Below are 24964 nucleotides of genomic sequence, written 5' to 3' on the forward strand. Positions count from 1 at the left end.
GGGCTGCGCCATAGGAAGCTGAATTATGCCAATTTATTACCATTTTCAGAACAGTGTCTTCACCCCGGCTGACCTAGAACTTGTGGGGTATACCAGGTTGACTCTGAACTCAGATTCACCTGCCCGGCCATCGTGCCTGACCCAAACTTTTGATGCTGAAAGAGACTTGTCTGCTGTTGGGGGGAGGGCCTGTGAGAAGTAAATAGATGTCTGATCAGTCTCAGTTCTGGGCTCTATCCGACAGTGCAGACAGGGCGTGTTGGTTCAGATAGGTCTGGTCAAGCACAGGTTGTAGAACGAATTGGAATCAAAGACATGGTTTACCTTTTGCCAGCCCACCCATCCAGCAGCTTGCAATTCACAACGGTTTTTTGGAGTGCCCCAGTAGTGTGGGTCCAGTATCAAGACATAGACTTCCATATCTGGCCCCTCACAGATTCCCAGCAGGGCCTTGGACTGAGCATCTGCATCTCCTCCCACCATTACTGGGCCCCCACCCGCTGTGAAGTGTGAATAAAGCCGCTCCAGTTCTCCCCTAAGCTCTGCTCCGCGGGGCAAGTGGTACAGGCGTCCCTGAGGTCCTCCAAAGTGCTCTAGACAGAGACTGGCCTCTACACAGCCGATCCAGTTCCGGGAGCCCCGGAAACCGGGGGGCTTGTCGCCCATGTCCTCTAGGGCTCCCTGCAAGGCTGCCAGTCCAGGCACGCCGGAGGACTGGCCCTCTGGCCAGGAGCACAGAGTCTGCAGGGTGCGGTAGCCGCATCCCCAGCCGCGGTCATCCAGTCCATCGCAACCGTAGTGATAGTAAAGGTAGTGGCCTGAGAGGAGAGCCAGTCGGGCGGGATCCTGGCAGGGTACAGCCAGGCCCAGGTGCACGTCCTTTAGCAGCTCCAGGGTGCTCGGTAGAGCAGCTGTCACCGAGGCAGGGCGGACTCCGGGTTCTTGGTGTTTTCTGGGATTAGCTAGGGCAGGGGAACTCATACCAAACAGCGTAGTAGCAGGAGAGGTCATTCCACAAGTTGACACCGACTTCCGAGCTCTCTAAAAGGCGCCGGCAAACCAGCCTTGCAGCGCAGTCGCAAGCTCCGCCCCTAGGGCGGACCTAGTGCTTACTTCCGCCGGATGCTGCGGGCAGGGTACATCAGTGCTCACCAATCCGGAGGCTTCTGTTCCTAGCGTCTCCGTGACCTGGTCCCCGCCCCAAGTTCCCGCCGGTAGCACAGACTCTAGTAGCTGTAACAGTTTATTGGCGGCCCAGAGGGGCGAAGGCACCGCGGGGAGGGGAGCTCAGCCCAAAACATGCAGAAGATGAGGATCCCCTAGTGGGAGGAAGTCGGGGCGGGGTGGACAGGGCCTGGGGGCTCGGTTGTATTATATCCCAGCCCTTAAATAAATAGTATATACAATCAGGGGCTCGGGCAGGACGGCAGGACCTGGGGTCCCCCAAGGGGTCACAGGTCTGAGCAGCGTTCCTGCTTGCTATAGTGGTCGAACTGGTTCTTCCAGTGCACCATGTAGGAGCTCCAGCGGTGGAACTCGGCCTTCCACTGGCGCTCCGCCTCGTCCAGCGTGTCTACGGCCAGGGCACCCCGCAAGAGTAGGAGGAAGAAACGGAACAGGTCGGGTAGTGGAGATCGATCGTGAGTGCGCCGGCGTACACGCATTGTCGGAGGCCGAGTGGGGCGGTGGGAAGAGAACAGTGGATGATCCGGAGAATGAAGGTAGAGGTGAAGTGTAGCAGGAAGGAGAGAGGAGGAGAAAAATCACCGGAAGACCGAGGGGAGGGACAGGATCAGAGTGGGAGGAGGGTCCATGGGTTGGTAGGGAAAAGAAAGAAGAAACAGAAATGGTTGGCGATTATAAGGCCCATTGGCTACGCCGACTAGCCCCAGATCCTTCTCCCCTCAACATCAGGCTCAAGCTCCAAAGGGTAATTTTACATTAAAAAAAAAAAAAACCCTGTGTTTTTGAATTTTTGTTTAAACAAAGATCCCTGAGTCTGTTCATTTTGTCTCGGCTTGAGAATGGAGTGGGGTGCTATATCCCTGAGAGGGGGCCCTTCTCCTCAGTCACACTCTAGAGTAAGTATGCTCTGAAGCCAGAAGGGGCAAGGGTTATATGTAGTTAGAGCCGCCGAAGCCCGGAGTGGAGGAGGAAAAGGAAGAAGAGAAGTGACAGGGATAAGGCGGGCCCTGGCCTCGGGGCAGCCTCCCCATGGGCGGGGCTTGGGCAGGTGCAGGGAACCTCTGTGGCTGGGGGAGGTGGAGAAGAGAGGGATTACATCCTGTGTTTTCCACCTTTTCTCTCTCCCGTCCTTCCAACCCTTGCCGCCTGGTGCATTCCCTGCTTCCCCACCCCGCGCCTACCTGTGGCGCTGAGCAATTTGGGGAGAAAACGATTCCAGAAGGCGCAGGTCTGGGCGCGCAGTCCCCGCCGCACCTCCAAAGGCTTCAGGTTCAGGCTCACGTATTGCTGCGCGGCAGTGGTGTACGGTGGCCACCGTGGAGACTTAGAGTCTCGAGGGTCATTGGGGTCTCTGAGGAAGGAAAGGGAAATCTCAGCCTGCCCAGAGGAATAAGGAATGAAGACGTGAATCCTCTTCCTGACTCTGGCCCCTCTTCACTTCAGCTCTTCCTCTGCCACCTTTCTTCTCCCTACCGCCTCCAGCCAGCCCCGCTCCTTGTGTGTGTGTGTGTGTGTGTGTGTGTGTGTGTGTGTGTGTGTGTGTGTGTGTGTGTGTGTGAGAGAGAGAGAGAGAGAGAGAGAGAGAGAGAGAGAGAGAGAGAGAGAGAGAGAGAGTTAATTTGGCAATGCTTCTTTCTGCCTCAGTTTCCCAGAGTGCGGGGACACCAGGTTGCCTTCTCATTTTAAGTACCTTCCACCTCCTAGAGAAGTTTTCTTTCCACTGGACATCACTATCTCTTTCTCCACTTCCCTTTGTTTCCTTATTCCATTTTTTTTTTTATTTTCCCCTTCCATTAAAAAAAAGCAATTTCTAGCTTTGTGTCGTACTACAGGCTTTAAACCCAGCACCCGGGAGGCAGAGGCAGGTTAATTTTTCTGAGTTGAGGCTAGCCTGATCTACATGAAGAATTCCAGGGTAGCCAGTGCTACATAGTGAGATCCTATTTTAAAATAAAAATTCTAGGGTTGGGCATTTAGCTGTGTAGGTTTAAGTACAGTCCTGTATCTACAAATATTACTTTTATTTTGGGTAACACAAAAACTAATGCACCTAAGGATATGTGCTGGACAAGTAAATACTTTACTGGGCTACGTGCCCCCAAAGCTCTGTCTTCTTTCTCTATCTTATCTTTAAGATAATATTAATTATCATTATTCCCCCAGCTCTGTGTGTGTGTGTGAGAGAGAGAGAGAGACAGAGAGAGACAGAGAGAGACAGAGAGAGACAGAGATAGAGACAGAGAGAGGCAGAGAGAGACAGAGACAGAAACAGAAACAGACGGAGGAGGGAGAGGGACAGAAAGACGGAGGGAGGGAGAGATTTGGAGGTCAGAGGGTAGTTGGTTCTCTCTACCTTTCTGTGGATTTTAAGGATCCAACTGAGATAGTCAGGCTTGCACAGCAATCCCTTTCACCCGTTGACTACCAGTTGTCTTGCTGTCTTTTAGAGCGCTGGGGTGGCCTCACATCCGTGTGCTTTTCAGCCTTCTACCACTGAGCCATACTTCCAGCACTCGCCCCATTCCCAGCCCTTACAGGGGCCCTCGCCTTGTAGTCCCTGCTAGTCTGGAACTATATAGATCAGAATGTCCTCTGTCTCTGGTGTACTGGGATTAAAGGTCTCTAGCAGTTTTTGTCTCTTGTTCTGCCCACATCACCTGTGGCTTTCTCTCCATCCCCTTTCCTTTGTGGGTATTTCTTCCTTTTTTCACAACCATCCATGGGCACCCCCTCTCCCCTGGGCCCCCAGAGACCATCCCCACTCCAATACCACTGACCCTGTGCGGGCAAAATTGGTCCAGTATTTCATAAGTCGCTGAGCAAAGATTCTCTCCTCCACGGTGTAGTTCAGTGAGGGATCCAGGGGGAGCCCAAAGATGAACTCGATTTCATAGCCATGGGGCACCCCCATCCAGAGGGGCCAAGTCAATGTGGAGGCACGGTGTTCAAAGATGTAGGCATAGACCCGAGCCCCTTGGGCAGCCAGTCGCCCAGCCAGCTGGGCCACAGGGCACACAACGTTGTGGTCGCCTACCACCGCACTCATGGCATCTCTCAGGTGGGCAGGGTCCTCAGGGTGCAGCCAGTCTGTATAATGCAGGACCACAGCCTCGGCCGCCAGGTCACTCGCTTGGGGTACACCGATCCGCACCCCAGCCAGGAACTGGGCCCGGCTGATGAGAGATTCATTGTCTTTGCTGAAGCCTGGGACCCCGTAAACCAGAAAGTAGGAGCCCTCGTCCTTCACCACACCCACCAGCACCTGAGGATAGTTGGAGATGGGGGGAAAAGGATGGAGAGATGATAGACAGGCAGACAGACCAATGAGCAAACTAATAGCCAGAGAGACGGACCAATACAAAGCCAGAATTGCGTAGAACGGAGAGCTGGGGAGGGAGGGACAAAGCATGGAGGAAGAAAAAAAAAATTATACCCATAGTTTCTTTTTCGCCTGGCAACCACTTTGGGATCTGAACACTCGGCAGGGAAGAACTGACTTTGGGACCCACAAACTTGGACCTCTAACAGTGGATCTGCGGTAAGCCCTCATGCCTGGGTCCCTGGGAAAGGGGAAGGATGGATGAAACCCAGAAGAATCTGGTCTGCCCCTGTCAGCCATTAGTCACCTGCAGGTCTTGAAAATCTCCAGTATTGATGAGGGCCTCCGGCGTGTCACTGAGGAAATCCCCGTCCACCACAGGCACGAAGGAAAACCGGAAGATACTTTCTTGAGGCAGCACATGCCACTCGTGGTCCACCAGGTCCTGAGCGGGCCTTGTCCTCAAGCAGGATATCAGCTCGGTGTCATTGCCACCAGCGCCACCTGGGGGACAGCCCACAAGGCGGGCCAGCAGTGTGGCCCTGCGCCTGGCCTCTCCCGCACTCACAGTGGCCCAGGGCCCGTTGGGTGTGCCACTCTGCAGGACAGCCCTGTGGAAGAGGCTCCTGCTGGGCAGGGACAGAATGTGCATGCCCACTGAGGCTGCACCTGCACTCTCCCCAAACAGAGTCACTGACATTGGGTCTCCCCCAAAGGCTGCGATATTTTCTTGTACCCATTGCAAGGCAAGCCGTTGATCCAGCAGGCCTACATTGCCAGGGGCGTCTCTGCTTCCTGGTAGAGCCAAGAAGCCAAAGGTTCCCACTCGGTAGTTCATAGATACCAACACGGTTCCCTCAACCTGGGCCAGGAAACGGCCGTCATACACGTCCAAGGAGGATGCTCCACTGTAGAAACCACCCCCATAGATCCAGATGAGGACAGGTGTGGGAGAAGTAGGCCTGGGGTATGGTGTCCACACATTAAGATAAAGGCAGTCTTCACTCAGCTCTCGATTGGGGTTCCACATCTCGGTACCCTCAAACCCAGGGTACAGGGTGTCCACGTATTGGTAGCAGACATTTTGGAAGGTGGTAGCATCCAATATTCCTGACCAGGGCCGCTTGGGCTCTGGTGGCATAAATCTACGTGAGCCCACAGGTGGCTCTGCAAAGGGGATGCCCAGAAAAGCTGAGACTGGGCCTCCAGGGGCCTTCAGGCGGATGCCCCTCAGCTGGCCCCCTCGAACCCTCACCAGCAGCTGAGGGTCTTCCCGGCCCTCAGCCCTTGCCCCTCCTCCCAGGAGGGAGAGGAGGAGGAAGAGGAGTGGAGAAGCCAGGGAGGGTGTATGCAGGGGGTACCAGGGAGGCCTCATGACTGCCAGGACTGGCTGGTGTCTGCTGGGAAAAAGAAAGGCAAAAGCAGCTCAGCGGGAGATTAAGAAACAGTCTTGTCCGAGGGTTATCAAGGAGTTGCAGAGGGGTGGGGCAGATTGGTAAGGGGAGGGGAGAAACGGAGTCAAGCTAGGAGACGAGACACAGGCAGACAAACACAAGATCAGACAGACAGACACACACACCCATACCATGACAAATGCAGCCAACTGAGATAAGACTGACTAAATACATAGTCTCCCTGACCCAGCAAGTTTTAAGGCCTCCCATACCTCTCCCCGGCGGCTTGGGCTAAGACCCCTAGTGTACAGCACAGGGTTGGAAAGGCCCCAGGACAGGTACGGGGCTCTCAGAGATGGGTGGGGCCCTTCAGGAGCTTGCAAGTTATAAGAAAGCACAGCCCAAGCCTCTCCTGCGTTGGCCAAAGCCTTCTGGGGAGTGGGTTGGGCATTCAAGGTATCAGGAGTCTCAGGTTCTGAAGGCATCTTGGAATCTTGTCCAGTCCACACCTTGCCCCACCCTGCTCCGCCTCGTCTTCTTTCTGGTACGGCCGGTTGGTACCCGTTTGTTTTACACCAGCCGCACCCCTCTCGCCTGACTCCAGCCAACTGGCTCACTAGCCCTTTGAGGGGCTCACCAGAACTCAAACCCCTATTGCATCCCCATATTGCAATGCCCTCCGCTGCCAACCGGGAGCAGTAGAGACCAAGAAGAGGCCAGAGCTCCCCGCCCGAGCCTTGGTGTGGGGGTATCTGGAGGATCAGGAGCATCGCAGAGGGGATTGAAGGGCGAGCCAGGACGTCTGTGTTCCGGGAGCTCCGGAGATCCCCGCAGCAAAGGCAGGGGCGCTATTTTGGGGGCAACAGCTGCTGTAGTTCCGGCTTCTCCAGCCAAGAGATCAAAATTCCCCGGGTCGGAACTACCCCCTCCGGGCGTTCACCCATCACCCAGCCAGTCCTGGTCGCCTGGATCTGGGGATAGTGGCCTTGTTGGAGATTAACCAGGAAACCCGAGTGGGGCTAATTATAACTCGGGGCTTCCGCTGCGCCTCCAGAGAGAGAGAGAGAGAGAGAGAGAGAGAGAGAGAGAGAGAGAGAGAGACTCTGCAGGAGGGGAGCTGGCAAGGGGCTGGCAAGGGGCTCAGTTGGGTAGGGACCCTAATTAGGGTCGCAGCCCTCAGGATGGGGTGGTGCATTCGGGATGTCAGTAACCTGCGCAGTTTGGGCTCCGCCCCAAACAGGGGGCGTCTTCCAATGTCCCCAGACTTTGAAAAGAGTGGGGAAGGGGCCTTCAGGGGGGGGGTCCCTGCAGGAAGGGAGCGCAGAGGCAGCGGCCGGCCCAGCGAGCATCATCAGTAAGTATGCAGCGGCTAGCGGGAGTTTCAGAGGAGTGCGAGGCAGAGGAGGGGCCCCTCTGGGCAGGCCCCGCGGGGCAGGAGGTGCAGTACGAGCTCTGTTGGGGGGCTTCGATCGTTCCAGGATCGCACGGTTCCCCCAGAAAGCGGATTGGTCTCGAACCGGTGGAGGGTCCCGGGTGGGTTGGGAGACTCACCTGAGGCGGCCAAGCCGGGCCGGGTCGGGCCGCGCCGGGAGCTGGAGGCGGCCAATGTTCCCCGGCGCAGGCTGAGCCGACAGTGACAGCCGCCTCCGGCCCCCCGCACACACCCCTCCGGGCCGCACGGCGCCCCCGCCCGCCCACTGTCTCCGCCCCCGCCCCTCCCCGCTCCCCCGGGCTGCCACCTCCCCTTCTCCCTCCCGTCAAGTCCCGAGACCCCGGGGAGCGGGGGCCCAGACACACTCCAGTGGTGGATTCAGACAGACCCACAGACCCGCAGACCCGCAGCGGTGGGGCAGACACCCACGTGACAGACGGACCGCAGCCTGCGGAGACACCAGACACCGCTCACGCAGGCGACAGTCTCCTGCGGTGACAAGTCACAGACAGACCGACTTTCACGGACGGAAGGACACACTGACAGCTCTAATCCAGAAAGATCAGAGGCCTAATACTTGAGCATCTGTAACCACGACAAAGCACGGGGCGGGGGGTGGGGGCGGTAATAAGAGAAGAGACACGAGAAAGCCTGGCTGAGGACCCCCTCAGCTGACACTGGTAGAAAAGATGATGTGGTGGGCCATCTCTGTGGAGACGAAATGACACCTGTGGGAACAGATACAGAAACATAGGCTCTTCCTTATAGGAAGAGACCCCTGAGGGCAAGAAGAGGTGACACGGGGACAGCTGAGAAGCCAGGCCACATAGTGGAACGCAGAAGGCTGTGGGGGAGAGGCTGCACTCTGCAGTAGCAGTGGAAACTTCCGGAACCCCCGAGGGTGGGCTTGAGCTAATTCCCCTGACCGGTGACCTCCGGCTGTCATCACAAGGGTCCGGCCAGGCTATGACATCACCGGGCCAAGCTTTCATTGGTCGTTGTGGCTAGCAGGTGGGAGCGGCCTGCCCTTGGAGCCCCCAGCCTATTCGAGAGTCCCTTAGACCACACGCCCAGCCTTCTAGCGAGTCTCCCACCTAACTGCACACGAGTGACGGTGGGAAGTATGCAGTTTTGTGCCCACGCGGGATCACTACGTGAAAGGGACAACCGGCTCACGGGGTGGGTGGGGGCATCTGGAGCCTGCGGACCGCTGCTGCGTGGGTGACTGGCCTGCACGCGCGAGCGTGGGGACGTGCGTGCGCGCACGCGATGTGGGGCGCTGCGTGGATCGATGGGGGTAGGGGGGACACGTGCACGCATGCTCGCTGTGGACGCCGGGATCTTTCCTTCGAGCCCCAGACACTCATGGTCACTTCCTCCGAGCAAGGGGCAAGGGCGCGCTGTCTTGCAGAAGGCTGGCCCAAGAGACACCAGCGCAGAGTCCAACCTCACCCAGATGTGCGATTTTTATTTCTCCAAACTGCGACATCCCCCTCTCCCCTCCAACCCTTCTGTCCCTGGAGAACCTGGCCACTGCATGCCGGGAAACTCTTCTGCAGTCCAGCTCACCCGCGACGGTCCGCGCTGACTTATAACACTATCGCCAGGTGGCGCCAGAGGCGTCATTCCGGCCTTGAGGCCTGGGGTGGGACCAGCCCTTGATATCTCTTTTCTGGTCTCAGGAAAGAGGGACAGACAAGGGTGTGTTACCGTTGCTGTGGGAGGGAAAGAGTCTGACTCGGCTTCTGAGCGTGGTAATGCTAGATTACTAAAACCATGAAGGGAAATGGAAGACGAAAAAGCCCAGTCCTGTCTAGTCTTGAAGCTCAGAGACTTTTAGCCCATAAACAGCGTCCAGTTAGTGACAGTGTCTTGTTCCTTTGCCCCAATTGTTCCAAAAACAGGTGACGCTGGGCCATTTAATCTCTTGACCTTTGTAATTACGAGTTCGTTGCACCGAAGGAAAGATCCTGGGACAAGAATAAGCTATCTGTGGGCCTCAGGGTTATCATAAACCCATAATAGCTTAGATGACTTAGTAAGCAAAAGGACAGGAAGAGGTGGGTGAGGTGACCCAGTCAGTCAAGGCGTTCATCACCGAACATTATAAATGAAGTTCCAGGGGTTGGGGATTTAGCTCAATGGTAGAGCACTTGCCTAGCAATCGCAAGGCCCTGGGTTCAGTCCCCAGCTCCGGGGGAAAAATAAATAAATAAATAAATAAATGAAGTTCCATACTTAGAACCCACGTGGTGGAAGTAGAGAACCAATTCACTGAAAGGCACCCTACCCCCCGTAAATAAGTGTGAGGAGGAGGGAGAGGGGGAGGGGAGGAGGGAACAGCTCTGTGTCAGGGATCAGTTGCTTTTACAAGGAAACTGGTGTTTCCTTTCCTAGCGTCTTCCTAGGATCTTGTCCATCTTCAGCAAGTGACTTCCAACATACGGTGTAATGAGGATATTGGAGTGTCAGCCATCACACCTGCGCTCCCCCCAAAAACAGAATGAATGACATTGTTGCTCGGTTTAAAGCTGTTTCCTGGAAACTGACACACACTCCTTGACTGGCCATGGCGTAATTCTAAGGCGTTGTTTGCTATGAATGAGGTCCAGTGCCGGTTCTGGTGGCGCAGGCCGGTAGGATTTGCTGAAGGAGGCAGAGGCAGGAGGATCTGGAGTTCGAGGCCAGCCTGGCCTACGAGGTCCAGATATGTTTAGACTCATCTAAAATTGGACTGTATCTGAAACATTGTAGTTACGTCTGACTTCTGTATTCTGTGTATGTGCAGAGGTCAAAAGGTAACCTATGGGGACCAGCTGTCTTCTATCACATGGGTCCTAGGGATGGAACACAGGTCTTGGTAGCCAGTCCCTCTAACCACTAAGCCATCTTGTCAGTCCCTTGGCTGTCTTAATAATAGGAAGAAGGAAGACCACATACTAGGGGACATTATCTATTTGCTAAATTCTAAATGACGCCTTCCTTTGTCTTTGTCATCACAGGCCTGAAACACATCTAAAATCTTCGGATTTGGAAGAAGCCCCATTTCTTTCACAAAATCCGCATTCCAAGTTTGTAACCTGTGCTCCCTTCTGGTTGGTTAGGATTTGAATGGATTCTCATGTCATACCTTGGTTGTCCACTGGAGGGCGCTGTTTGGGTGTTTTTAAGGCTATTAGAGAAGGCACAGAGTGGAGTTGTTTGAGGGCACTGTGGAGTGGGAGAGGTGAAGGACAAGGGGGTCCTAAACAGGGAAGTTCTGTTCTGGGGACACTAGGTCCTGACTTAGGCTCTTCCAGGACAGAAAGAGAGGGATGGGCTCTGACCAACGTCATCTTAGGTTAGTTCGGCCCAAGACTTGGGGGCTGTCTGAAGCAGCCATGAGTGATTCCTATAAATCTAGGTTGCAGCTCTACAAGAGTGGAAATCTGAGGCCAGACAAGGGACATATGTCCCTTACTTAAAGATGTCCTAAAATTCAAGGGTAGGGGTGTGGCTCAGTGGTAGAGCCCCTGCCTAGAATCCCCCAGGGAAGGGCTGGGGCGTGGCTCAGTGGTAGAGCCCCTGCCTAGCATCCCCCAGTGAGGGGCTGGGGGCGTGGCTCAGTGGTAGAGCCCCTGCCTAGCATCCCCCAGTGAGGGGCTGGGGGCGTGGCTCAGTGGTAGAGCCCCTGCCTAGCATCCCCCAGTGAGGGGCTGGGGGCGTGGCTCAGTGGTAGAGCCCCTGCCTAGCATCCCCCAGTGAGGGGCTGGGGGCGTGGCTCAGTGGTAGAGCCCTTGCCTAGAATCCCCCAGTGAGGGGCTGGGGGCGTGGCTCAGTGGTAGAGCATCTGCCTAGAATCCCCCAGGGAAGGGCTGGGGCTTGGCTCAGTGGTAGAGTCACTGCCTAGAATCACCCAGGGCTGTGGGCTCGGCTCAGTGGTAGAGGATGTTGGTTTAGGATGTGGAAAATTCTGGGTTTTTATTATCCCTGCTGAGCACAGGGAAAGTCAAGGAAGACAATGTCCCATTACTTCAGGAGAAGCCTGAACAATGGATTACTCTTTTGAAACCTGGATGACTGAGGGGGGCGGGGGGACTGTCTTTTATATAATGGCAGGAATATCACTTTGGAATATCTTTTATCTTATTTAAAATATTGTATTTTGACATTTATTTACAGTCTCCTCTCTTTCTTTCTCTCTGTGTGCACAAGTGTGCCATGTCGCGTGTGTTGTGGTCCGAGGGTAAGTTTTGGGAGTGGGATCTCTCTTTCTATGATGTGTGTTCAGGGGATGGAACTTGGGTCATCAGGCCTGATGCATGCTGGGCAAGTGCTTTAGCTTTGAGCTATGACTTCAGTGACCGCAGGTATTTGGCCATTGTGCCCAGGAGAGGTGAGAGGGCATCATCACGGAGTTAACAGAAGGAGTTTAACTTGGACTCCGACCACCCTGAGCCTCTGAGCACCTTTTCCCCTGCTTAGCTTCCACTTGTCCATGGCCCAGACCTTCTCTGTAGCTTTCCTTTCTCTGGCTCTTGGTACGTTTCCTAGTGAGGATGTAGCATAAAATGCTTGCTGGTGGCCACCTGCTTAGGATTCCCCACTCATCTTGATGTTGAGCTCTTGGGGTTTCCAAGTGAGTTGGGGAGGAAGGGGAGGGGAGGGGAGGCAAGTTTGGGTGGTGGAGAGTGAGGCTAAGAAGTACTTATCACTCACTTCCTTTTACCTTCCTGTCTTACCAGGATACCTGTGGCTCTCAGGCCCGCCCTTCGGTCCCTGCCCACTCCAGAGAGTGATCTGGGAGGATTCTTTGTTTTGGAATCAATCTTTGAGAGCAGTTCTACTTCCATTTCTGTTGCTATGGTGAAACACACTAAGTAAAAAAAAAAAAAAACAACAACAACAAAAAAAAACCAGCTTAACAGAGAAGGGATTATTTTAGCTCTCTCTACCACTTCAGGCTACTATGCACTACTGTGGGATCGTCACAGTAGGAGGGCACAACCAGTCATCCATCCATGGTCAAGACTAGAGACGAAGAGATGCATGTGGTTCACTCGCTTGCCCAGCTAGATTTCTCCACTCTTACACAGCTCAGGGGATGGTGCTGCCCACAGTGGGCTCAGTCTTTCCACGTCAGTTACCTTAAGACAATCTCACAGGGATGCTGGCCAACTCAGTGTAAGTAATAGACTCAGTGTAAGTAATCCCACATCGTGACTCTTTTCTCAGGTGACTGTAGGTTGTGTCAAGTTGACCCTTAAAGCTAGCTATCATAAAAGCCACGGGGTCCTAGAAAAATGAGGAAAGGCCCTCGGAAAACACAAAGTTATCTCCAGTTCTCCCTCCAGAGCTGGACATCCTGTATCTGCATCCCTCTCTAAAATGCCGAAGACACAACATCTTTTAATCCCCACCTCCAACCCCCACTGAGGCTCAAGAGAACCAGAGAAGTAGAGAGACATATAGGTAGAGTCAAAATGAGGGAAGAGAGCTGTTGTGGTTTTCACAAACCTAGACATATCTGGGTGGGAAACCCAGTAGAGGAACTGCATCCATTAGATTGACCGGCGGGAATGTCCGCGGGATATTTTCTTAATTGCCAACTGATCTAGGAGGGTTCAGACCACTGTGGGTGCATGGATACGTCTGGACTCTATAAGAAAAGCAGCCTGAGGAAGCTAAGACAGCAAGCCAGAAAGTGGTGTTCTTTCTCGATCCGTGCTTCCATTTCTGCCTCCAGGTTCCTGCCTTGGTCTCCCCTGATGACGGACTGTAACCTCTAAGCCAAGTCAACCCTGTCCTCATCACAGTTGCTTTGGGACAGTGTTTTATCCCATTTTCTGTTGTGGATGGCGGGCATGGGGATGTCAGGGATCATCCTTAATTGGATCTATCTTATTCCTTGAGGCAGGGTCACTCAATCAAACCCAGAGCTCACCGATGTGGCTCCTCTTACTAACCAGGCAGCCTACTACACACACTTAGCATTCACCTGGCACCTGAGGTTACAAACTATGGCTCTCACGCTTCTATGGCCAGCACTTTAATCATGGAGGCATCTTCCCATCTCTGGGAGATACTTTTCTAAAGTCACAGAAGGGGTGGGTAATTCATTACACACCCTGGCTTCAAGGTTACAGTTCTTCTATAAAGTCCGGAGCTTACTACCTGATGACACTTAGGCGGTAAGCAGTCATTATCTGTGGGTGATGTCTTTGCCTGTTTTGGCTTCCTGCCTATTCGATTGCCTTGATAATGAAGGTTGACCTCAGAGATGGTCTGAGTAAGAATAAAATGAGATTGTATTTAGTGACATGTTTGTGGAGGGGTTGGTTAGCAAAGGAGATCCCCACCATGTCCTAATACAGAACCAGCAATGGGTCAGGGCCACTCAACACCCCACCTTGGTATCCCTAACGTCACAGAAATGCTAAGCTAGGAGCTCTCGCTGGCCCAAGGATGCCAGGCCACACACAAGGCCAACTTTGCACACTCCCCCAGTTAGCAAGTGATGTCTAAGATGATTGCCATGCGGGGCTGGGGATTTAGCTCAGTGGTAGAGCGCTTGCCTAGGAAGCGCAAGGCCCTGGGTTCGGTCCCCAGCTCCGAAAAAAAGAACCACAAAAAAAAAAAAAAAAAAAAAGATGATTGCCATGCTCTGCCAGGAACGAATGCTACTCTGCCCCTTCTCTAACTTTGATGCAGAGTATGATTTTCATTGGTTGTTTTGCCTTCAAAAACTCTGGATCGCTGAGCTCGGATGTCCTCTGCTTCCCTTCAAAGGAGGAAAAAAAATAAGGCAGGCTCTCAACTTTTAATTGGCTTAATCAGCATGATTGTCAATAATCATCTCTAATGGATAGTTATGCTGCCATACCCAATGTATGTGGCAGCCAGCAAGCGCTCTACCCAACGGAGCCACATCCCCAGTCCTCTAGTTTGTGTGTTTATTTATTTATTTAGAGACAGGGTCACCAAGGCTGGCTGGAATTCACAACCCTTCCCCACTCAGCCTCCCACGAGAGGGGATCAAAGGCGTGGCCCCGCACCCAGCATAGTTTCTCACTGCCTAACTTGTTCTTGTCATTCTGCCTAGGGAAACTTGGTTGTCCTGATGGCCCAATGTTCCTTTGGTGTCAAAAATCAGGTTTATTTGGGGACACTTCAAAGGACAGTAGGCTAGGCAGTGACAAGAGTTCTACTTGCAATTATATTGTTTTTGTAAATACATTTATTTATTTATTTATTTATTTAGTGTGTGTGTGTGTGTGTGTGTGTGTGTGTGTGTGTGTGTACACGAGAGAGAGTACCACAGTATATGAGCGTACGATTGGAATTCAGAGGGCAACTTTCAGAAGTCAGCTCTCTTCTCACCACGTCGGTCCCAGGGATCAAACTCCTCATGTCCTTAGATCTGGCAAAACGTGTTTGCACCCACTGAACCGTCTTGGTGGCCCGTTACATAATTCTACATCAGTCACATCTATCGACTTTGATCAAAAGTTGTTCGTGAGCTCCCTGCCCTCCCCTACCCCCCCCAGCTTCCTGTCTTATCGTTAGAGTTTTATTGTCTCTCTAAGTATTTACCTTTGTACTGCTAAACCATTTAATCTATTTATTAATCGACTAAATCAGCTGTCATTCAGCCCTGTGCCTCTCCGAGAAAACTCTCTGTGAACATTCCAACCTGCTTAATCACCAGTCTGACTTCTCGAGGTAATCCCAGGGACTATTTTTGTCCTGTCCAGGTTTGATTGCGAAGTTTCACATTTACTTATGTATTTAGCAAGGGGAGTGGCACATGTGTGCTGCAGCCCGCCTGTGTGAGGTCAGAGGACAACTTTTGAGAGTCAGTTCTCTTTTTCCATCATGTGGGTTTTGGGGAGTCTGACCTCAGGTTGCCAGGTTTGGTGGCCAATGCCTTTACCCACCAAGCGAGCCTTCTCCCTGTCTCTGTTGTCAGACTTACTTTACACACACACACACACACACACACACACACACACACACACACACACACACACGCACACATGTATAGATTACCTCCCCCTGATCCTCCACAAGATCTCTCTGTAGCTTTCGTTGTCCTGGAACTTTCTGTATAGACCAGGCTGGTCTCAAACTCACAGAGCTCCATCCCCCTGCCTCTGCCTCCCAAGTGCTGGGATTAAAGAGGTTTGCCAACACCGCTATATTACCTGCTTCCTGACTTGGTCCTGGGAATGGACTTCAGGGTTTGCAGACACAAGTGCTGTGTCACTAATGTAACCCAGTTAATTATCCTGCTATGTTATTTCTTTTGGATTTTGAGAAAAGTTTTGTAATATAGATCTGGTTGACCTTGCCCACAGTAATCCTCCTGTCTCTGTGCTCTGATTGTTGCAGTGTCACCAACATGCCTTTTTTTTTTTTTTTTTTTTTTTTTTTTTTGAGAAAGGGTCTCATATATCTCAGGCTGGCCTGGAACTTGCTGTGTAGCCAGGAATGACTTCAAACTGATCCTCCTGCCTTCACCTCCCAAGTTCTGTAATCATAAGAAAACAAGCCTGTCAGACTGTGGTGACACAGGCCTTTAGCCACAGCACTCGGGAGGCAGAGGCAAGGGGATCTCTGTAAGTCTGAGGCTAGCCTGGGCTACAGAGTGAGTTCCAGGAGAACTAAGACTACACAGAGAAACCCTATCTGGGGGTGGGGGGGGGAGAGAGAGAGAGAGAGAGAGAGAGAGAGAGAGAGAGAGAGAGAGAGAGAGAGAGAGGGAGGAGTTTGGAATTACCCGTGCCTCACATTCAGCAGCAAAACATGCACATTAGATCCTGTACATGTCTCAGATTTTTTTTCCTCTTAATTTAAAAGCCATGAGCTGGCAAGATGGCAGCACAGGGAGAGGGGCTTGCCCCCAGTCCTGATGACCTGAGTTCAGTCCATGGGATCCACATGATAGAAGGAGAAAACCCCTTTCCCATGAGTTATTTTCTGACTCCCACCCGTGTTCTGTGGCACACACGCACAACATGCTCACCCCAAAATAAATGAAAATGTAAGAATTATAAAAAGAGAGAGACAGTGGCTAGGCCAGGTTTTGCAACACCTCTCTCTAATCAAAGTTCTAGGAGGCAGAGGCAGGTAGATCTCTGAGTGTGAGGCCAGCTTACTCTACACTGTGGATTCAAACCTAGACAGGCTTTGTAGTGAGGCCCTGTCTTGAAAACAAGACAGGGGACTCTTGGACTTCTGTGATTTGAGGATTTTGATAGTTTTATTTAGGTTTTTCAGTGGGTTTGACATGTGGCTTTCCCTATACTCTTACGACCCCTTTTATTTCTTCAGAATTGTTTAGTGATTTGAGTCTTCTCAACTCTTTTATTTCTTAGTCCATCCATCTAAATAATGTTTGGTCAAGTTTGCTGATGTCCCAAAGGACCAAGTTTTGAACTTCATGTGGTAGATTACCAATGCAATTTGCTCTCTGTTGCTGTGGTAAAATACATTGGCTGAAAACAACTTGGGGAAGAAAGGACTTGTACAGCTTACACTTATAAGTCACAGTTCTGTTGACGGAAGTCCAGGGCAGGAAGCCCAGGTAGGGACCTGGAGGCAGGACCCATGGAAGAATGCTCTTTGCTGGCTCCTCTGCCTTGCTTACAGGCTCATGCTCAGGTAGCTATTTACACACCCCAGGACACCTACTTAGGGAATGACGCTGCCCAAGGTGGGCTGTCAATTAACAACCAACACAACCCCCACAGGCATACCCACAGGGCAGTCTGATCTAGGCAACTCCTCAAGTGGGGTTTGCCTCTTCCTGGGTGACTCAAGTTTGAGCATGAAGTTTATATCCATAAAATCACAGCACACGGCGGTAGAGGCAGGAGGATTAGGAGTTCAGTCTCATCCTCCACTATGTGTACGGAGTTGAAGGCCAGCCTGGGCTACATGGTACTTTGTGTGAAGGCAGCAAATAATAAAAAAAAAAAAACAAGAAAGAAAATTTCAGTTTTGGTTCCTTACTGATTTTCGTTCTTACTTCCTTTCTCTTTTCCCACCTCTTTTTTCTCCTTTCTTTCTTCTTTTTCTTTTTGGAGCTGAGGACCGAACCCAGGGCCTTGCGCTTGCTAGGCAAGCACTCTATCACTGAGCTAAATCCCCAACCCCCTTCTTTTTCTTTTTTGAGGCAGAGTATCTTTCTTCCTCTCTCTCTTTCTCCAAGACAGATTCCGTCTGATCCTCAGAGTCTCACTACCAACCAGGCTGCTGTGGAGCCCACTACACTGCCTTTGTTTTGTGGCAGGGTTTCCCAAGGAAACCTTTAAGCTTATGAACATCCTGCCTTATCCCCATAAGTGCTTGGATATAGAACAATTTGTGTGTCGCCATAGTGGCTTCAGCCCTGTATATATCCTATATATGATGATATGTATAATATATATGTGAGAGAAATCCCTCTCCCTCTTCCCCCCCCTCTCTCTCTCACACACACACACACACACACACACACACTGAGAAAATGCCCCACCAGACTGTCCTGTGGGCAAGCCTGTGGTGCACTTTGTTGTTCAGTGACTGCTGTGGGAGGGTGTAGCACACAGGGGTAGTGCTACCCTGTGTGGGTGGTCCTGGGTGCTATAGGAACTCAGGCTGAGTAAAGCCATGGGGAGCAAGCCAGTAAGCAGTGGTCTCCCATGGCACTGACTGCCCTGGAGGATGGACTACACTCCGTGAGCTGGGATAACCCTTTCCATTAACAAGAGGCTTTTGGTCTTGGTGTTTTATATCACAGCAATAGAAACCCAAGACGCCTGGTTACAGTGAACATTAACTATGTTGCGCTGTTTGCTCTAGCAGGAGCCACCCAGTTCAGGGATCATCGCTCCTGCTGCAATGTGCAGGGTGGGCAGCTATAACATAACTCCTGGCTGCCCACACTCTGGGAGGAAGACACTAAGCAGAAGAGGACAGCACCACAGAAATCTGAGACCCGACGCCCAGTTCAGTTTCTGCTCGACTTTGGGAAAACTCAGGCTGCCTTAGGTTGCCTTTCAAAGTCTCTCTGAAAAAACAATTAGGCATCAGAGCCGTGTTTGCGCAAGCCTTTACTGCAACTCATAAATCCATAAACGACGTCAGTTCACGGCTTTAACTCACTGAACGCGTCCTTCTGAGAGGATAAGCTCTGTGCTTAACTTTATGAGGTTATTAATCCTTACCAGAATCAGGAACAGTAGATAATGCTGATCTTGTATGGCTGGTGGAAGCTGGCCTTAAGCACCCTGGAGTTAAGCACTTGGTTCTGTACTAAGTGTCAGGAAACATGAACAAAGCACTACCGATTGGTTTTTTGAAATTAAAAAATAAAAGTATTAGATTTTAGGTAAGATGTTTCTATCTCTCTCATAGATATGTACACATATTGTACATATATCCAATTGTCCTGTGTATGTATATGTATATATATATGTGTGTGTGTGTATGTATATATCCTATATATATGATAATATGTATAATTTCTGTGTGTGAGAGAAATCTCTCTGTCTCTGTCTCTGTCTCTCCCTTTTTCTTTCTCTCTCACACACAAACCAGAGGATACTCACCCATTAGAGTCCTTCCCATTCTCTGCTGGAGTTCTTTTTAATTTTTCCTTCATAAACATATATATTTGCTCTGCTATACACGAATACACACACACACACACACACACACACACACACACACAAAAAGAGAGAGAGAACAGACGGAAAAAAATAAAAATTCATATAATGGAAATGGGTTGTGGTATGGTCTGCAAATATATCTTTACTCTCAATAATGCCCTTTTTCTTTTGAGACAGGGTCTCACTGTGTAGTCCTGGCCAGCCTGGAAGTTTCTACACAGACCAGGCTGTTTCCTGTCTCACAGGCTTGCACGAGCCTCTGCTCATGGAGCGCTGGGGTTAAGGTATACGCACCACACCTGGCCTCTCGATATTGCTTCATTTTATGATGTCGAGGAAGCCATTTGTGGTGGCACATACCTTTAACGCCAGCTTTGGGGGGTGCAGTTCAGGACTAGCCTGGTTTATGTGGGGAGTTCTAGGACAGCTAGGATTGCATAGAGAGACCTTGTCTCAAAACAGACAAAAACAATGTGAAAGGCTAGTAAGATGGCTCAGCTGTTCAAGGTACTCACGGTCAAGGCTGATCCCTGAGACGTACACGTGACGGTAGAGGATTATTGACTCTCTCAAGTTGTCCTTGGACCTTCACACGGAAGCTATGGTATTTTCACTCCGAACATGCAAACAAACGTATAATTTTTAAAAAGAGATGCTGAAGGCTGGCACAGTGGTGGTGTATAGTTGTCACCTTGACCTTTGGGACGTAAGAGAACCAGCAGTTCAGGGCCAGTCTTGTCTACGTAACATTGTTTGAGGCCAGCCTGGGCTATGTGAAACCTGACTCAAAGCTACAACAAGAGCCAACAAGATGCCCGGGTGGGCCATGCTGCTTGGAACCAAGCCTGATGATCTGTGTTTCATTTCCGGGACCCACACAATTAAACGAGAGCATTTACCCTCACAGTCTGTCCTCTGATCTCCATACATGAACTGTGATAGGCAGCCTCCAGCAGATATAATAAAAATTAAACAACACACAAAATAAAATGAAATATATTGGTGATTTTATTCTAGCATCTTTAATTTTTTTTAATTATTTTTTAAAATTACTCTGTTGTCTTGCACTCAGCCCAGATACTTTTTACTGTGGTCACAAAATGGCCAGAAAGAGACATGAGTTGAAACCATCTGTGATCTTGACATCTAGAGGAGCTTGTGTTGAAACCATCTCTTTCCCATTGGTAGAAGCCTCCTAGGATATTTCCATGAGCACTGTGATAATTTTAATTGTCAATTTCACACAGCCTAGAACCATTTGGGAGAAAAGCCCCAATAAGGGGATCATCTTCCTTGGATTGGCCTGTGCATGTGTTTGTGGGAGATTGTCTTAAGTTTATCAACTTGGAAAGATCCAGCCCACTAAAGGTGGCACCATTCCCTAGGCAGGGGATCCTGAACTGTGTAGAAATCAAGCTAGCTGAGCAAGCAATTTTATACCCACAATTCATTTTTCTCTGCTCTCGACTGTGGATGTGGTGTCACTAGCTGTCACAGGATCCTGCCTTGGCTTCTCCACAGCGATACACAGTGGCATGGGATTGTTAGACATCAAACTGCTTCTCTCCTAAGTTTCTTTTTCCCGGGCAATTTTATCACAGAAATAGAAAACGAAACTAGAGTAAGCAGCTTGCCAAACCTGCCCGAAATCCAAAGAGGACTCTCCTTCTTTCAATGTGATCTTGTGACATTGTTGTCCAGTTTCTCCAGCACAATGAAGAAATGCTCCTTCAACAGCTCAGGGACTTCACCAACATCCTTGACCAAATGAAGTTGTCTCCCTGCCCAAGTTCCTGAAAGGGAGTTTTCCACAACAGGTCTCATTTGTATAGCTCTGGCAAAGATTACCAGGGACTCCAAACCATCTGCCAGTGCCACTGTAGGAATTACAAGTTTTTAACACTTAGTTAAGTAGCATATATGCATATGCTGTGTGTGTGTGTGTGTGTGTGTGTGTGTGTGTGTGTGTGTGTGTGTGTAGGCCAGAAAGCAACGTTAACTGTTCTCCCTCAGGTGCTGTCCACATTTTTGTTTTTATTCTCCATTTGTTTGTTTGTTTGTTTGTTTGTGTGTGTGTACACATGTGTGTCTGCACATGTGTCAGTGCATATGGGAGGATTCCTATGCACTTGCGTGCCCATGTATGTGGAGGCAATCCAAGGTTGATATCTGGATTCATCCACAACAGCTCTTCTACTTTACTCAATGAGGCAGGGGATCTCAGTCAAACCCAGAGTTCGCTGACATGGCTAATCTTGCACTCTGGCTTGCTCTAGGAATCCCTTGTCTCTGCCTCCCAGGGCTGGAACCACCGGTGCCTCTTTCTCTCCTGAAATTTCCATGAGTTTCTAGAGATCCAAATTACTGTCCTCAAGCTTGCAGAGCAAACACTTTAAACCACTGAGACATCTCCCCACACCCACCTTATTTCCTTGAGGCAGGTCCCTCACTGGACCAGCTTGACAAGTGGACTGGGCTGGCTAGCCATTGGGCCATAGGGATCTTCCCATCTCTATCTCCCCAGACCTGGGGTTACCAGTGTGCACCATAGTACCTGGTTTATTTCATGTGTTCTGAGTGTTGAACTCTGGTCCTTGTGTTCATAGTTTATCCACTGATCAATCTCCCCAGCCATCACTGTTAGAATCTTGATTAGCAGAAACCATTATTGCCTTAGGAATCCCATCTGTGTTATATTGTCTTACTTATCAGAAATATTTACTTTCATTTCCTGGACCAATTGTATATCCCTGCCTCCTTGATAGCAGACTTGGGTATGACTTCCATTGGCTCTCCCTGATATCTATAATATCTTTGTCTTGTCTCCTTGTCCTGTCTGTTCCAGGAAAAGCACACAACTTGTTTTAGCTATCAGAACATGTGATGGACACACAACATCATTAAAGGTAAACATCCTTTTAAAAAAGGAATGTTGATCACAATGGCTAGCTTTTATGATCAACTTGGCACATTCTAGAATCATTGGGGAGGGGAACCTTAATGAGATATCATCTGCTTTGCTTTGGCCTGTGGGGCATTTTCTTATATTAATTGATGTGAAACGAGTCAGTCCACAGTGGGCGGCACTATTCCCTTGGCAGGAGATCCTCAGCTGTATAAGAGTAGAAAAATTAGTCAGATCCAGTGAGCAAGCGAACATGGATACATTTCATTCCCTCTGCTCTTGAGTGTGGACTTGATACAAATACCTGCTTCAAGTTCCTGCCTCCACCTCCCTACAGTGATAGATTGTAACACGGAATTGTGAGCCAGATAAACTATTTCCTTCCCTAACTCACATTTTGTCAAGTTAATTTATCATAGCTATGGAAATGCAATCAGGGCAGTAGTTTTCCACCTGCTGTGAGATAAACAGCATCTCTCAAACAGGCTTCTCCGTCGTCCTAGATCCCAGAGGTGGGGACAGACACTGGGGTAACTAAATTGCATGAATGGCAAACTTTTGTGCTTGTGCAACACGGAGCTAAATGGGCTGTTTGTTACTGTGACATAACCTGACATTTCCTAAGTGATCCACCAACTCTCAGAGCACCCGAGCTCTCATTTTACCAACTGAACTATCTCTCCATCCTTTAAACATTTTTTTTTTATTTGAGGGACTGGTGAGATGGCTCAGTGGTTAAGAGTGGGTACCATTCCTGCAGATGATCAAAACTTATTCTCAACATCCATGCTGGACAGCTCACAACTGCCTCTAATAACTCCACCTCTGGGAGAGCCAATGTCCTCTTTGCTCTTCTGGGGCACTTGACCCCACATGTAAGCAGACGCCTTTCACATATATACATAATTAGCAAATAAAAAGTAAATCATTAATGGTTTTTATTACTTTTTATTAGACTGATCACTAAGGAGGCAAGTAGATTTATTTTTAAGAACTGTGTGTGTGTTAGGAAGGGCTCACGTGCACTGGCACTCATATATAGGCCAGAGGGTAGCTTTCAGAATTTTCCCAGTCTCCCATCATGGAGGCTCCAGGGACTGAACTCCAGCCTTTAGTCTTGGTGGTGAGCACTCTTATCCACTGACCCATCTCACAGGCTCTGGTCTTTTTTGTTTGTTTGTTTGTTTGTTTGTTATTTTGATGTGGTATCTCATTAAATGGCCTAGTCTGGTCTAGAACTTGTCTTGTTGACCAGGCTGGCCTCCTCAGACTTCTAGTGATCATCTATAATCCCAGCCCTTGGGAGGCTTGAACTACATGAGAGATTCTGTCTCAAAAAGCCAGAACAACGAAATCTAAGACGATGACACATTCTCTGTAGCTGTGGAGACTTCTCGCTGGCTAAAGCAATGCCCCCTGTGCCCACAAGCATGAGGGCTGGAGTTTGGATCCCCAGAACACTCATAGATGCAGCCCGCAATTCCAATCTTAGAAGATTGGGGTCCCCAGAGAAAGCCAGACTAATCATATCAGTGAGCTCTGGGTTTGACTGAGCTACCTTTCCTCAAGAATAAAGTAGAGGGGTTGGGGATTTAGCTCAGTGGTAGAGCGTTTGCCTAGCAAGCGCAAGGCCCTGGGTTCGGTCCCCAGCTCCGAAAAAAAGAAAAAAGAAAAAGAAAAAGAATAAAGTAGAAAAGAAACTGAGCATGATCCCTGACGTGATTTCAGTCTCCATGTACAGGTGCACACACATGTATGAATATCCCCGTACATATGTCTATGCACATGTAAAACATGTATGCCACATACATGCACAAGTGAAGATGGAAAAATGTATCTATTTCTTATGTAACCGGGGATTGAACCCAGTGCCTTGTGCATGGTAGGTTAGAAGGCTACCACTAAGTTATACCTTCAACCATAAATTATATTTTCTCTAATTACCTTCAAACACACAGAGAAACTACACTTTGTTTTTTATTAATCATTTTATTTGTTTACATTTTCAAATGATATCCCCCTTCCTGGTTACCCCCCATCCCATCTCCCCTCCCTGCCTCCCCTTTGCCTCTGTAAGGTGCTTCTCCACCCACTCACCAAACCAAAATCAAAGAAAATACACTCCCTAATTATTTTCAAATTGTCAAACGTTAACAAAGGTGGATGTGGTCAGGACAGATTTAAAAGACTTAGACCTTGTCTCAAAAAGGAAAGGTACAGCCAGGCAGTAGTGTCACATGCCTTTAATCTCGGCCCTCAGGAGGCAGAAGCGGGCCAGCCTGGTCTACAGAGTCAGCTCCAGGACAGTCAAGGCTACACGGAGAAACTCTGTCTCAAATAATAATAATAACAAAATGACGTATTCATTTAAATTTTTCTATTTATGACTCTGTGTGTGTGCGGGTGTGCATGTGTGTGAGAGAGAGTATGTGTATGAATACAGTTATTTACAGAGGTCAGAGGGGAAGCCAGATTCCCCAAAGTTGGGGGGGGCGTTTCAAGTGATTCCGACCCACTCTACGAGTGTACTGGGAACTGAACTCGGGTTGTCCTCTGACCTCCACACGCATGTGTCATCTCTGGATCAGTGATGAGGTGGAGCACCTCAGAGGGACAGGCCGGAGGAGGCTGTCACTCATTTCATGGCTCCATGGGAGGAAGTGGGAAGATGTTGGGGTTTGCCTTTGTGGGTGTGCCCTGATACCTCAAAGACCTCCTGATAAGCCTCAACTTGTGTATTAGCTACCAAATCCCTGACATAAACTAACGAAGGGGAAGCATTTTTTTTTTGAGATGACTGTTTTAGAGGGCCCAGAGCATTGCTGAGGGATATGGTGTGGTGCGGGAGTCTAGGAATCCAAGGGAGAGAGACAGACAGAGGCCTGGGACAATATCTCCAACAAGGATCTGCCCCAGTGACCTACTTCTACCTAGGTCCTTCCATCCCCTCCCCCTCACCCCTTCTCCCCCTCCTTCCTGTATTCCGTCCTCCCCTCTCCTTCCCTCCCCCTCCGTTTCACTATGTACTCCAGACTCGCCTGGAACTCGATCCTCCTGACTCCACCTCCCCAGATGACATCCGTGCCACACACCTGG

At 50.1% G+C, this 24964-nt stretch overlaps 2 protein-coding genes and 1 long non-coding RNA gene across 11 annotated transcripts; 1 reads left to right on the forward strand and 2 right to left on the reverse strand.

Annotated features, from left to right (window-relative positions):
* Positions 1 to 4: 4 nt before the first annotated feature.
* Ufsp1 (UFM1-specific peptidase 1) lies at positions 5 to 1019 on the reverse strand. Its single transcript, NM_001419535.1, has one exon. It carries the CDS (start codon positions 664 to 666, stop codon positions 265 to 267), a length of 402 nt encoding a protein of 133 aa, NP_001406464.1. The 5' UTR covers positions 667 to 1019; the 3' UTR covers positions 5 to 264.
* Ache (acetylcholinesterase) lies at positions 5 to 7731 on the reverse strand. Of its 9 annotated transcripts, none has more exons than NM_172009.3 (5): positions 7450 to 7533; positions 4812 to 5904; positions 3963 to 4447; positions 2367 to 2536; positions 5 to 1573 (listed from the first exon to the last, which is right to left on the reverse strand). In NM_172009.3, exons 2-5 carry the CDS (start codon positions 5877 to 5879, stop codon positions 1452 to 1454), a joined length of 1845 nt encoding a protein of 614 aa, NP_742006.2. In that variant the 5' UTR covers positions 5880 to 5904; positions 7450 to 7533; the 3' UTR covers positions 5 to 1451. The 9 variants fall into 9 exon arrangements, with proteins under 9 accessions (NP_742006.2, XP_038945766.1, XP_063127785.1 ...); XM_039089838.2 differs by having other exon boundaries at positions 12 to 2252; positions 7450 to 7581; XM_063271715.1 differs by having other exon boundaries at positions 12 to 1573; positions 4812 to 5901; positions 7450 to 7559.
* On the forward strand, positions 7113 to 14002 carry LOC120095907 (uncharacterized). The gene is made up of 3 exons (XR_005491881.2): positions 7113 to 7252; positions 10333 to 11555; positions 12055 to 14002. It is a non-coding gene; the product is annotated as an uncharacterized LOC120095907 (long non-coding RNA).
* Positions 14003 to 24964: the final 10962 nt, after the last annotated feature.

Source organism: Rattus norvegicus, chromosome 12 (assembly GCF_036323735.1).
Source record: "Rattus norvegicus strain BN/NHsdMcwi chromosome 12, GRCr8, whole genome shotgun sequence".
In the NCBI taxonomy this organism is placed as follows: domain Eukaryota; kingdom Metazoa; phylum Chordata; class Mammalia; order Rodentia; family Muridae; genus Rattus; species Rattus norvegicus.